The 13,722-nt window shown below is 37.7% G+C and overlaps 1 protein-coding gene across 3 annotated transcripts; it reads right to left on the reverse strand.

Annotated features, from left to right (window-relative positions):
• Window positions 1–6,579: 6,579 nt before the first annotated feature.
• On the reverse strand, window positions 6,580–12,900 carry LOC107786748 (protein HOMOLOG OF MAMMALIAN LYST-INTERACTING PROTEIN 5). 3 transcript variants are annotated; one of them, XR_001648219.2, is made up of 7 exons: window positions 12,694–12,900; window positions 11,286–11,386; window positions 10,496–10,605; window positions 9,967–10,042; window positions 9,658–9,798; window positions 8,046–8,924; window positions 6,580–6,701 (listed from the first exon to the last, which is right to left on the reverse strand). XR_001648219.2 is itself a non-coding variant. In XM_016608262.2 (6 exons), the coding sequence occupies exons 1-6, from the start codon at window positions 12,785–12,787 to the stop codon at window positions 8,211–8,213; spliced, it is 1,236 nt and encodes a 411-aa protein (XP_016463748.1). In that variant the 5' UTR covers window positions 12,788–12,900; the 3' UTR covers window positions 7,856–8,210. The 3 variants fall into 3 exon arrangements, 1 of the variants encoding a protein (XP_016463748.1); XR_001648218.2 differs by lacking the exon at window positions 6,580–6,701 and adding an exon at window positions 7,856–7,932; XM_016608262.2 differs by lacking the exon at window positions 6,580–6,701 and having other exon boundaries at window positions 7,856–8,924.
• Window positions 12,901–13,722: the final 822 nt, after the last annotated feature.

Raw genomic sequence — 13,722 nt, forward strand, 5'->3', positions numbered from 1 at the left:
TCTCCAATTTACATGTAAACCTGACATAGCTTCAAACACAGTCAGAATCAACCTCAAGTGTGTAATTTGCTCTATTTTGGCATCATAGACAACCAGTGAATCATTAGCATATAGTAAGTGAGTAAATTCCAGATTACTTATGTCATTGTTGAGCACCCCGAAGCCTCTCAGCCAACCTTCAAGATTGGCTTTCTTGATCATGTTATTCAAACCTTCCATGGCAATAATGAAAAGGAAAGGTGAGAGTGGGTTTCCTTGCCTTAATCCTCTTTGAGATGGAAAGAACCCCTCTAGAGTGCCATTCACAAGAATGGAGAACCTAACATTACTAATGCAGAAGTTAATCCACTTAATCCATTTGCAGCCGAAATCCATATCTTTCAAAAGTTTGATAAGGTAATTCCAGTTTACGTGATCAAAAGTTTTTTCAATGTCAAGTTTGCACAGCACCCCTGGATCTTTCTCCCTAATTATGGAGTCAACACATTCATTATCTATTAAAGTTGCATCCATGATTTGCTTGCCTTTGATGAAGGCCATCTGTTGAGAGTCCACAAGTTTATAGACCACCTTCTTCAGTCTTTCAGTCAGCACCTTAGAAATGATCTTGTAGATACTGCCAATCAGACTAATAGGTCTAAAATCCTGCAGCGCAGCTGCACCAACCTTCTTAGGAGTCAAAGCTATGTAGGTAGCATTGAAACTTTTCTCAAAATATTCTTGTGAGTGAAAATTCTAAAAAGTATTCACCAGATCTTCTTTTAGGACATCCCAACAGTGTAAGAAAAAACCCATGGTGTATCCGTCAGGTCCAAGAGCTTTGTCAGCTGCACATGCTTTAAGCCCATCCAAAATTTCTTGCTCGTCAAAATCCCGCTCTAGGCCCTCCACTTCTGAGTTATTTAGTTGAGGGGATTGACTATAGTTGAACTTAGGCCTCCATGATTCGGACTCGCTATACAAATGCAGGTAAAAATCAAGGATCTCACTTCTTTTTTTTGATTTGCACCGGGTGTCCGAGTCTCTTCGAGCCCCGACTAATCCCGGGGGTGCACAGGCCTTCGGCAAGGAGTTTCCCGCAAGTGCACCACGGTTAATTCAGGTTTTACCCAGTCCGATGGCCCTCAGAAATTGTTTGCACCCAGTGGGTTTCGAATTTGAGACCTTGAAAGGGAGCAAACTCCAAGGCTCAAGTCAATTGCCACCAGGCCAACCCCCGAGGGTTATCAAGGATCTCACTTTTGATTGCAGTTAAATCCTCAACTTGAACCCCATTAATGGTGAGTCTATCGATTGCATTGAACCTTCTATTAGCATTTGCCACCTTGTGGAAGAACTGTGTTTCTGTCCCCCTGTTTCAACCATTGTACTCTTGATTTTTGTCTCCAGGATAACTCCCCGTTCTTTGCAATTTCTTCTAGGTCCATAGTAAGGCTTGCCATCAGTAAGATCCCTAGTCTCCTGGGCAATTTGTAGTACCAGGATATTATTAAGACAATCAGATTTCATAGCTGACAGGTTTCCTCCTTGAGTTAAGCTCCAATCTCGTAATTTGCCTTTTAAGAGCTTGAGTTTCTGAGCGAGAATAAAGTCGGGTCTCCCATGGGCATTGAAGGAAGACCACCACAACGCAACCATGTCCTTAAAGCCCTCGACTCCCAACCACCAATTCTGAAACTTAAAATAAGATTTAGAGGTCTCTCAGACACCGCAATTAAGCAAAATGGGGGTGTGGTCAGAGACAGGTTTGGGAAGCACTGATTGCCTTATGTTCCTAAAGCTCTCATCCCAATCAGAGGAGAACAAAAATATGTCCAATCTAGAAGCAATATGAGAATTGTTGCTCCTGGTCCATGTAAACACTCCCCCTAAAAGCGGAGGGTTCATTTGGTGGACCAGTGATGGTTGAGGGAAAATAAGAAAGAAAAGAGGGTGAAGTATAAAAATGAAGCAAGTATGACTCACTTTTGTTTTACTTTCACAGCTTTTTTCAATAAAAAAAGAACAAAAAAATAAAAATGAAAGAAAAATTCCAAAAAGATTTTACACCTTCATACCATTTTTGAAAAAAAAAATTAAAAAAAAAAGCAACTCATTTTTTACGTTTAATTGACCCTTTTGTAAGTCTTTTCAATTTTGGCCAATCTTCCCGAACTACGCATACCTGATTCTCGTTTCGGAGCAGGATACGTAGGCAACCCAGATAGGGTCCAGTCTTCCTCCTATTCCTAGTGAGTCTTAAGTTCTTGGCTTTGGGGGTCGTAGCCATATCTTGCATGTCTAGCCACTTTTGGCCACATCGGTCGTTTTTCAAAATAGGGCTATTTTTGCAAAGTGATTTGTTGAACCATGTTAGGAGTGTTTTGAATCAACAATCAACTTTATCCTAACTTTACGGTCCTTCCTTGTTGAATTTGCATCTCTAGCCGTGTTTGGCCATATCAACCATTTCTGCAAAATGGGTCAATTTTGCAAAGTAATTTTTAGGGCCATGAGTATTGGGAGTTTGAAGCCATATAAGCATTAGTGAGGTATTTCCATATCTTAGTTGTCACCATTGTTGAGTTTGCATTAATAGTCACCCTTGGCAACGTAAGCCATTTTGCAAAATAGCCCAATCAAGTGTTGCATTTGTTCAATAGGGGGTGTTGTGGTGTCGCTTAGTATCTTAAGTCACTAAATCTATTTATTCTTTTTCTTCTCATTCAGGTATGGACTCATTTACCAGAGCTTGAGCATGAGAGACGCTCAAGGACCATCCAGTCAGGACCACTATATTGAGGAGCTGCTTAAGGAGCCTTTTCATGTTTTGAGTGTGTTTTTATGTTTGTCTTTAAGTTTGTAGTCTTATCCAGTAGTATTGTATCTTTTAGGTGATGTCAGAGTCTATCATAGTCTAGTTGAGTTTTCGAGTCTTTTGTTAACGTACTTCCTGTTTTGTATTTGAAAAACCAAAAAAAAAAGTTATAAATAAAAAATCAAAAAATATTTTTGTTTTTAGTTTATTTTGTCCATTACTTTTCTAGAATTATGCTTGGTCGGATTTATGTGGAACATGATAGGTAGGCAGCCTACATAGGGTTCAATCGAATCAATTTTAAAAATTAAAAGAAAAAAAAAGACAAAATTATGGGATGTAAGAAATGAGAGGAACGAAAAGAGTGAAAACCAAAAAGAAAAAGAGAGAAAAGAAAATGAAAAACCAAGGAGTGCTAGAAAGGAAAATAAAGAGGAAAAGGGCAAGGAGAGTAAAATTGGGATGATGCCAAGATGACCTGCGTAACCTCGATGTCATTTTAGAACCGATAATTGTGACTAGGTGCATTGCATATAATATGATACTATTTGTTGTTAAATGCCCTAATGCTAATGTGATGACTTTATTTTTTTCCTCTTTGTTATCTTCATTATAGCAGAAGGGTGGTTGGTGTGTAGTTCTTAAACTGGTAACTCTTCCCTATAACATAAAGTTGTAAGCAGTGGCAGACGACAACATAATTGAGTTGGTTGATACTGGTGCCCAAAAGTAATTGGTTGAACAAGACACTGGGTTGGTTAAAGAGGTAAGGATGTTAAGACAACATATGATGGACATGTATCAAGCTTGGATGAATGGGTAGGCACAACCCCCGCCACCACCTAGCTTCTTAGACGCTACCCTTACCCAAGCTTTGGTCATAGTGCCAGATGATCCACCATACTCTCCAGATTTTCCTACTTATCACAGCTTTCCCAATCTCCCTAGTAGCTCTATCGTTCGTCCTAGCCCTCTTGTCATATCCAGTACCTCAACTATCACAATTTCTCAACAACCTTTCCTTAGATCCAACAGTGAACACCAATTAAAACCTCATGATGTCCAATACTACTCTTCAGAGTTGGCCTACAAGGTCCCAGACTCATACAATCATAGCCCTTGGAATGAGCCTCAAGTTAAAAATGAAAAGTTCACAGAAAAAAAAAAGAGCGAGATGAGATATCCAGAAAGCTAAAAGGTATAGAACAATCTTTAAAGAACATGCAAAGGATAGAAAATCAGATTAACATGTCTTATAATGACTTGTGTATGTTCCCTGATGTTCATCTGCCCACGGGGTTTAAAATGCCAAAGTTTAACTTGTATGACGGGCGTGGAGATCCAGTAGCCCATATAGGGGTTATTATAGTGAAATGAGAAGTGTTGAACGGAAAGATGAGTTGTTGATGGCATATTTCAGTGAGAGCTTGAGTAGGGCAGCCTCGGAATGGTATACTCATCAAGATGTCAGTATGTGGCATGCATGGGTTGACATATTCCTCTTCATCTTTGGTCCCAGAAAATCTTCAAGCTAATTGGGGATAAATGTGGGGGATGGATTGAAACAGAGGAGGAAACTTCTCTTAGGAATCATTTAAAATGGACTCGAATCAAAGTGAAGGGCCCATTCAACAGAATCCCAAGAGTCATAGAGATGGAGAAAAATGGCATAATTTTCTCTGTGCTGATCTGGTGTGAATCGCCGGCGACATGGTGCAGTGCTGATAGTACATCAGAGAAATTTGAAATTTCTAGGGGTCCTAACCCTAGAAATACAGCTATGGGTCTGGAAAGTAAGATGCACGTGGCTCAAGAGTCATGTGACATTGAGGTGGGGCCTTCTTTTAAAAAAGGTTCACATGCTATTGCTGAGTCATCTAATGGGCCTAGTAAAATTCAAAGTCCCCCTATTTCTTTCACTAAGCCCATCCCCACTTTTACTAAAAGCCCAAATCTAGGAATAAAAAACAGATTCTCAGTTCTCTACCCAGGGGACAGACCCGACCCAATGTTGGAAGAACTCTATGCAATTCATAACTCAATGGACATTGTTGTATCAGAAGATCCATCTGAAACAGAAGACCCACCACGTCTCTTAGATGCAATAGAGAATTTGGCTTTGCATGGTGGATTCGAAGAAGAAGGCCAAGCTTTAGGGGGTGGCGAAACCATTCCCCTCTCTTCTCTACCCAAGAATTCCCTACAATTGTCAAAATATGAAGATCAAGAGGCATGGTTTGTTGATGAAGCAAAACCCTTGGACTCTCAATTTCTAGAGGCGGAGATGAAAGCTTCCTTATGGGTGCACAAAAATGTTTTGAAGATGAGCAAAGCATACTGAGTGAACTTCTAGGGGTGCGAGGGAGAAGCTCTGTCCCTCTTCATGAAAATCGATAAGCGCAGATTAGAGATAAGAGAAGAAGCTGCTTTAAAGATAGTGTCGACTCCAAAAAAGAAGAAGGGGAGCATGGAAGTTCAGAATCTGGTGTTCAACATGAACTTCCCAGAGTCCAGTTCAAGAAGCAGGGGGAAATCTACCTTCAATTGTTATCAATGAAGGTAAAAATTATTTCTTGGAACGTGAGGGGATTGAACAGAAGGGATAAAAGATCTATTGTCAAGTCTTTATTTGAGAACTGGAAGGCAGATATTTACTGCTTACAAGAATCGAAATTGGAAGGAGATGTGCAGAGTTTTGTGAAACAAATTTGGGGGTTCAGATGGGTCATATTTGGTTGTATGGAAGCTAGTGGTAGTAGAGGGGGTATCTTGGTTCTTTGGGACAGTAGATCCTGGAAAGGGGAGGTGATTAATGTAGGTAGCTATTCTATCACTGTTAAGTTTGATGCTCAGAGCTATAATTTCTCTTGGCACTTGATTGGAGTTTACGCTCCACACTGTAGACTTGAAAGAAGGAATGTTTGGTGGGAAGTTGCTGCTTCCAGGAAATCTTTTGACGGTCCATGGGTTGTTTGCGGAGATTTCAATGTCACTAGGTTTATGGAGGAAAGAAGGGACATCAGCATCATATCAAGAGCCATGACTGAGTTCTCCAATTTCATTGAGAACCTTGAGCACCCAAACCCAGTCCAGCTTTGCATCAGCCGGGTAGCGACCTACTGTAGGCGGCCACCATTCAAGCATCAACAATTTGTTCCTCCATCTCCATTCCCCCATTTTGATATGGTCCGCCATTTTTCTTGACGGAAACTCGAACAAGAATTTTGAGCCATGCATTTCGTACATCTGTATGCCAGGGATATTGCTCCATTTATTAGTAGCCCATCTCCTGATGTCGGAGAGAGTGGGCAATTCCTTCGCATCACTGAAGCTGCCAACCAAACATCTGCTTAGTAAATCCTTATCAAATATTTCAGGCCTTGAACAGTAACTCGTTGACCAAAAGGGGTTTGTGCAGACGACGTCGAGGTTCCTTTTGCCTCCCACTTATCGGTTTTAAATGCTTCCATATAAGAGTATTTTGTTGGTTTGACAAAACTTTTCACAGTTGGTTTGACAAAGCTTTTCACAGTTTGAGCCACCTTATTTATGAACTTCTCTATCTTTAAAGTAACATCTCTCCATCCCATATTGAATGTTGCTTCTGAAAGGATTATGACAGCTCTGCGTTCTCCATCCCACATTGAATGTTGCTTCTGAAAGGATTATGACAGCTCTGTGTTCCCCCTGTACTGCTACAATGCTTATATATTTGCCAAAATCATTGTATTTCTTTGTACAGAAGAAATTGTAGACATGGTCTCTGGACTTCACCTTCTGAGTTCATTCCCCTTTCGATCAGATGTTGTATGAAGAATACCGCAAACCCACAACATGACATTTCGACTAAGAGTCATTTTCCTCATGAAATTCTTCTTGCATTCCACCCATTCGTACCAAACCTCTGCACCATTTTTTACTTCAGTAATGTCAAAAGATTTCTCACCATTAATAAAATATATTCTATTAACCATAATTTAGGAAGAAAGAGAAAAAGAAGACGAAGTTTTTGAGCCAATCACCAAGACATGATTGATAAAAAAACTAAGTAACCAAAGGAAAGATCATCGGAAAGGGAGAGCAACGATACCAGGGAGAGATTTTAGGCTCTCACCTCGGAACTCGTGCCTGGGAGCATCTAAAGAGTTCACTTTCTAACTTTTACAACTTTCCTAAATATTAGGACTTCTTATCTAATTCAAATCAAGAAAAAATTATTAACCAAAATTTTAGTTAAAATCAAAATCCTAAATATTAAGAAAATAATTAAATAAATATTAGAGAATTAACTAAATGATTATTCCTAAATATTAGTGAATATATTTAAATGATTATTTTGTCCAATGTGAACTCTATTTCTAAACGGTTAAATAGACTAACGATATTTCGCTGAGGACCTTCGTTTTTTAAATATAATATATAAATATAGATATAAATATGGATAGATAGATAGGGATTTTTATATTATACATCATAATAAAAACCAGGATCGCATTAGACTAATGAGTTTATAGCAAGATATTCGGAATGTACGGAAGAACTAGAACCATCCGAAATTTTCCTCCTAACATGTCGGCCGCTCCTCCCTATTAGTTATACACTTGTTTGCAAAGAGGGGGGGGGGGGGAATGACTGGATTCTATGAACAAACAGTAAGACTATTTTTCTGTTGAAATAAGCTTATGCTCTGAGTTGACATGTCTCCCTGCATTGGTCACCCAAGAAATCTATTTACATGCACGAAATAAAATGTAGATGATCCACAAAGATATATATGTTTTGTATACTTATTTCATTTCAATTTATGTGAAAAAGTTTCAGTAAGCAAGCTTAAGAAGAAATGATGAAAACTTTTGAAACTTATAGCTTTAAACATGCTAATAATATTTGTGTGACTATAAGACTTTTGAACAAGCAATGAACGAAAAGAGGAGGTGCAGGGCGGTGGGATTTTAGGGTCATGTCATCCCATAAGTCAGAGGAAAACTATAGGCGTAAAGTTTGTTTCAGAAGTAGTACAATGCAAAAATCTTAGTGATCCATTTTCAATACTCCAAATAGGAAAAAGGGCTGCAAATTTACAATAGGTGAAGGGCCAACATCCTCAATTTCAAAGTTACTTATGGTTCGGGCTCCTGTATTAGAAACGAGATATAAAGGGGAAGAAAATTTTATCTCTGCACATAAATATTTAAAAAAATAAAAAAAGAAATCTGAACAATCTCCACCAAAAAGTTTGAGCACTTACAAGATGATGGGACTCGGAGGATGCATCTGTGAACATCGTCGTAATTCAGTTTGAACAATGATACAAACAGTTAATCAAACCATCTCCACACGCAAAACAGTAAGAGTGAACAAACCCAAAAGAGAAGCACAGAGCTCAAACAATCCAGCTGTGGCAGGATGCACTTCATTGACCAGCCGATGGGTTTGTCAACAATTCAAGTGATTTTTTGAGGTAGTCTACAGCAATAGAAACATCATCAAATGCCAAAGCCCCGACAGCAAACCTTGCAGCCTTGTGTGCTTCAGCAATCTTATCTGGTGGAGGTTGGTAACTGCTGTCGTATTGATATGTTTTAGTAGGAATAGCTGCAGGCTCCGCTGCACTCCCATTTCTATCACTTGAGTTGTATTGGCTGTTTGATGGATAATTAGCCGCGCTAGATGGAGGCAAAGTGGAATAGGAAGTATCAGACCCTTGATAGTAAGAAGGCTGATGTGATGGTGCAGCAGGTAGGCTGCTCTCTGTAAAGCTAGGATACGACTGGAAATTGGGATATGAAGAGGGAATGTCTTGAGAAGGGTAGTGCTGTGGCAAGTGCGATTGGGGTTGTTGCAAGTAAGGTTGATGCTGATACAACTGAGAGTAAGAAGAATTTTCGTGTCTGCTAGCCGGCGGAGGTTGCGGGAAATTATGAGAAGAATGATCTTCATTAGAAGGATAATCACCACTAGAATATGAAGGATGAGACGGAGGAGCATGTGAAGGAGGTGGTGGAGGGATGGACGGCGGAGGTGACTGACTGTTTGCAGTATACTGTACATTGTCATATAATTGAGGGGAAGAATCTGATTCTGGCGCAGGTTTTATGGCTGAATTAGCTCCACTAGGTTCAACATCCTGCATAAATGAAATAGTCAGATTTGTCCATGATACCCAGAACTATTAAATCCACTAATGCTGTAAGAAAGGAACTAATTGTTGGCATCTATCATGCATGTAAAAGTTTAGCTCCTGACCTACTGAAACACAGTCAAAGATCCTTTTATGCTCAATTATTTTACAAATAAGATCTCAAATTTCGATTCAACAGAGGGAACAAATACAAACAAAAACAATTCTTAACAGACACAAACTAAAGAGTAATCCTTTTTAAGATTTATCTAAAAGTATGGCCTTTTCTTCATACTTGATCCCAAAATAAATAAATAAAAATGGCCTTTCCTCATAAATGGAAAAGTTACTCAAAGCCACTGGATCACCATGCTGATATACCTTTTTTTATAAGGTATGCTGATTACCTCCCACAACTTTAAGTAATAGGACTATGCTTAATCAACAAATTATAAATTGTAGCACACTCGGTGGTCTACATATTTAAATAAAGTTCTCATTTTATTTTAAATATAAGTTGCCAAAAACTGAAAGTGGGATCATACTTCTAAATATATTTTTCAAAAATATGAAAAATTAGATGAAAACATGACAATTTACTAAAAAGTGGGTAAGTAGAGATACCACAGCAATTAACCAGAAATCTATAAGTTAGTGGCATGAACACAAGAAATTTTGGGTTAGACTTATATGGGAGTCCTTTTAGGGTTTCAGGCAATAGTGTAAGCATGAATCATACGTATTCACCACTTGGTGCACTGGACAGCTCCGAAACATCACTTTCACCACCAGGAGGGCCTGGAACAGGCTTCCGTCCTTCTTTTATAGCTTTCCTTATATCTGCTGCCTTCCAAACAGCATACTTCTGTTTCTGCTCAAGCTGGTGATGAATAAAGGAAGTCAACAAACAGAGGCTATATGGACACAGGAAAACATGTTGTTTTTTTTCAAATTTACAAAATTCAGAGGCCAGAAGGATGCTGGTAGAACGGTGATTGTAATGTAAAAGGATGAATACTCAAAATTGCCATGGTATGATGAAACTCACATCAGGCTGGAGTTCACCAAACTGATTAAGGATCTCGAAAAAGATACTCGCTGCATAAAACGTCTTTGCAGTATTCCTGTAAAACCCAGATAGTTTATGTGAACAACTTCCTAGTCATCAGATAACAATCAACATTCACAGCATAAAAGTGCTGAATAAATGCTTTTTCAATTAGTAGGACATATTCAATATGTTGCACAGAAAAATCTATGAACATAACTAAAGTCGGAAGGTCGCCACGAATTATTTTAACAAATAAAGAGGGAGGGTGGAGAAGTCCCAAAATTCCAGCAAATAAATTTGAGGTATCTAAGAGTAAAAATGCTAAGATATTAATAAAGAGGCCAAAAAAGAGATAGCACTAAGAATTTCATTATATATGTTATGCGGCATGAGGATAGCACACCTAAACCACATACAATGGACGAAGTGCTACCGTTACAAAGGACCAGCCTATGACCATCGATTTTGATTAAGAAAAGTGCAATTATAAACAGAATTCACTTGGTGTAGCTTAAGTGACTCTTACAAGTCTGCTCGTCCAGCTCGATCTTGTTTGTCTGCCTTCGCAAAAACATTCAAGGCAAATCCCTCCAAATGCAAATGATCATCAGGCCCCAATTTCAACGACATTTTATCCTGTAGAAATACAGAAAAATGATTCACGAGAACAGAAAGATGTATAACATTAACACTTACGTAACTCCCTAGCTACGAGCTCATAGAATGTTAACCATTACGAAAGATCTACTTTAATTTAGCCTGATCAATAGATTGGTCAACATTTGGCCGACCCCAACCTTGAGCGAAAACATGTTAAAGTAAAACAATATCAGAATTCCTATTACATCACAAAGGATCCTACCCAAGTGGTGTCTACTCCCTGCGAAATAATTTGTTTATCATATAGCAATCAAGGATAATATCTCTATGTTCAATTTAAAAGAAGAAATGCAAATGGCTGTCCATGTCAATATTCCTCAATTTCTATTCCTTACCAATATGGCTAGATATTCTCCAAACATAGCGTTCTTTCTTGATGATCCTTTTATAGCTCATGTGCCAAAAGTTTCTAACCATTTAATCTTACACCCAAGTGAGTTTCCCCTCCCCCCTCAAACCCCCCCCCCCCCAAAAAAAAAAAAAGAGAAACAATCAATATCAGTCAATCAACTACACCTCAATCCCAAACTAGTTGGGATCAGATATGTGAATTCTCTGTGCCCATCCTGCTTTATTTGAACCTATTTCATTTCAATACTAGTAAATAGTTTGTTCTATGGCCGAAAAAAATATTTTAAAAAAAAAGGAGAAGGAACCTTTTCAAGCTGTTTCATAAGGGACACAAGGAGGGCACCAGTGGTCTTAGTACGATCACTTTGAGGAATCTTCAATCCTCGTTCCATCGCGTACAATCGACCTGCATAATATTTGCATAGATAGTCCTTAGCATATGACTTTGAACCAACAAACACACTTATATATTCAATCAATCAACTACGTTTCGGTCACAAACTAGTAGGCTCAACTATATAAATTCTCTGTAATCATTTTCACATAACCATGTTATCTAGTCAGTTTGCGCACCTCAATTATTTCAACTAATACTTGCTATAATTTTCTTCTTATAAACATTACCTGCTATTTGAAAAAACTTTGCATTGATAGTTCTTAACATACAATTTAGAACCAATCAATCTATCACAAACTAGTTGGCTCAATTATATAAATTCTCTATATGATCATTCTTTTTACAAGTTGTCTCTGCCCAGTTTGCCCGCCCCTCAACTATTACACCTATTACCTGCTTTAAATTCTCTATAATCATTCTACTCGATTTGGGCAATTTGAACCAATCAGTCAATCACATTGGGTCAACTATATAAAATTCTCTCAACACAGTTTGTCCATACCTCAACTATTCCAATGAGTACCTTCTTTAAATTCTCTATAATCATTCTGCCTCGATCATGGGTAGTTTGAACCAATCAATCAATCACAAACTAGTTGGCTCAACTATACAAATTTTCTATAATCATTCTTTTGTATAACGAGTGCTACATGGGCCAGTTTGCTCGCACCTCAATAATTCCATGTAGTACATGCTATAAATTCTCTATAATCATTCTGCTTGATGATGGGCAATTTGAACCAATCAATCAACCACAAACTAGTTGGCTCAACTATATAAATTCTTTTGTATAACGAGTATTATCTGGGCCAGTCTGCTCGCACCATAATTATTCCACATCGTACATGCTATAAATTCTCTATAATCATTCTACATTATGATGGGCAATTTGAATCTATCAATCAATCATAAACTAGTTGGATCGACTATATAAATTCTCTATATTCATTCTTTTGTATAACGAGTACTATCTGGGCCAGATTGCTCGCACCTCAATATTATTCCACATAGTACATGCTATAAATTCGCTATAATCAGTTTGTTCTATAAACCAATCAATCAATCATAAACTAGTTGGATCAACTATATAAATACTCTTTATAATAATTTTTTTAATAATCGTACTGTCTAGGCCAGTTTGCTCGCACTTCAACAATTTCACCTCATACCTGTTAAAAATTAGCTATAATCATTCTGCTCAACTCTAGGCGAACACACTCAGATAACATACATATTACATAAGAGAGAACACATAAAATTCCAAATTTGATCCGATTTAACGAAATTAGGGTTTAAAAATGCCAAAAAAGACGTACAGTAATAGGCAACAAGGGGTTCGTGCTTCTGCAACTCATCAGCACGTTGAAGGTAAGGCAATAAGAGCTTTGCTGGTTCGTTATCCTTAGACATCGTCACAAATTCAATTCCAACACCAGAGAATTATATTTGGTGAAGATCGGAGTTTTGCTGAAAAAAAGAACCCAATTTGACTTCTCCGTCAAGTTGACGATGCTCTCTCATTAAAACGACGCCGGTTTGTGTTTTTGTTCTTTTTTATACCGGTCGTAGAATTTTCTGAAATCAATTTTTAATTATCATGAAAGTATTCCCTTAGTCCCAAATCCCAATTTACATTTCTGTTTTTTGAGAATTAATTTGACTAATTTTAAAGCTAAATTAAATTAGATAAACTTAATATTTTAACTTAAAATTCAAAGATTTAAAAACTATACTGATTATTAAGTTGTAAATCTTTTTTATGTCAAGACGATGACAAATTATATTTTAAAATGTTGATTGAAGTTCACATAGTTTGAATCTTGAGAACCAAAAAATATCATATAAATTGGGACGAATGAGTTGTAACCTTTTGCTATAACGGGACCGGATCCAATAGTTCAACTATGGGTTCAATTATAAAATTAACTAAAATTGAGCTATGAAACCACAACTCAAATAAGGTGATGGGTTTCAATGCTTGAAACCGAAATCTTGAAGTAATATATTAAAATTCTAGATCCGCCTCTGAATATAATTGTAATATTTTAGCTAACTTACATGCAACTCACTTATTTTCCTGATATTTGCTATTTTCCACCTGTACAATCTACTACAAATGATTATTCTTACAAATGATTCCAAAATAAAAAGGAGCATTAAACTAATTAAGGAGTAAAGTTACTTTCCTCCATAATTTTTTTTTTGGTTTTCCATCCGGTGTTTAGTGTCCAGTATCCGCATTAAGATCCGATTAAATCTAACTTCGCGCTAGGAAGTCAAATATTGGGGGTAAAGCTCTCCCTAACAAAGGTCAGATTCGCGTGGAGAAGTCCTACATTGGGAGG

Source organism: Nicotiana tabacum, chromosome 1 (genome assembly GCF_000715075.1).
Source record: "Nicotiana tabacum cultivar K326 chromosome 1, ASM71507v2, whole genome shotgun sequence".
Taxonomy (NCBI): Eukaryota; Viridiplantae; Streptophyta; class Magnoliopsida; order Solanales; family Solanaceae; genus Nicotiana; species Nicotiana tabacum.

Bases quoted from the DNA above. Each gene is read 5' to 3' on its own strand.
- LOC107786748 (XM_016608262.2), bottom strand. From the start codon at position 12,787: ATGTCTAAGGATAACGAACCAGCAAAGCTCTTATTGCCTTACCTTCAA. The intron at 10,043-10,495 runs GTAAGAGTCACT...TGGGTTTTACAG, and splicing joins CGAGCTGGACGAGCAGACTT to GAATACTGCAAAGACGTTTT. The intron at 8,925-9,657 runs GTATGATTCATG...TCATTTATGCAG, and splicing joins GTGCACCAAGTGGTGAATAC to GATGTTGAACCTAGTGGAGC.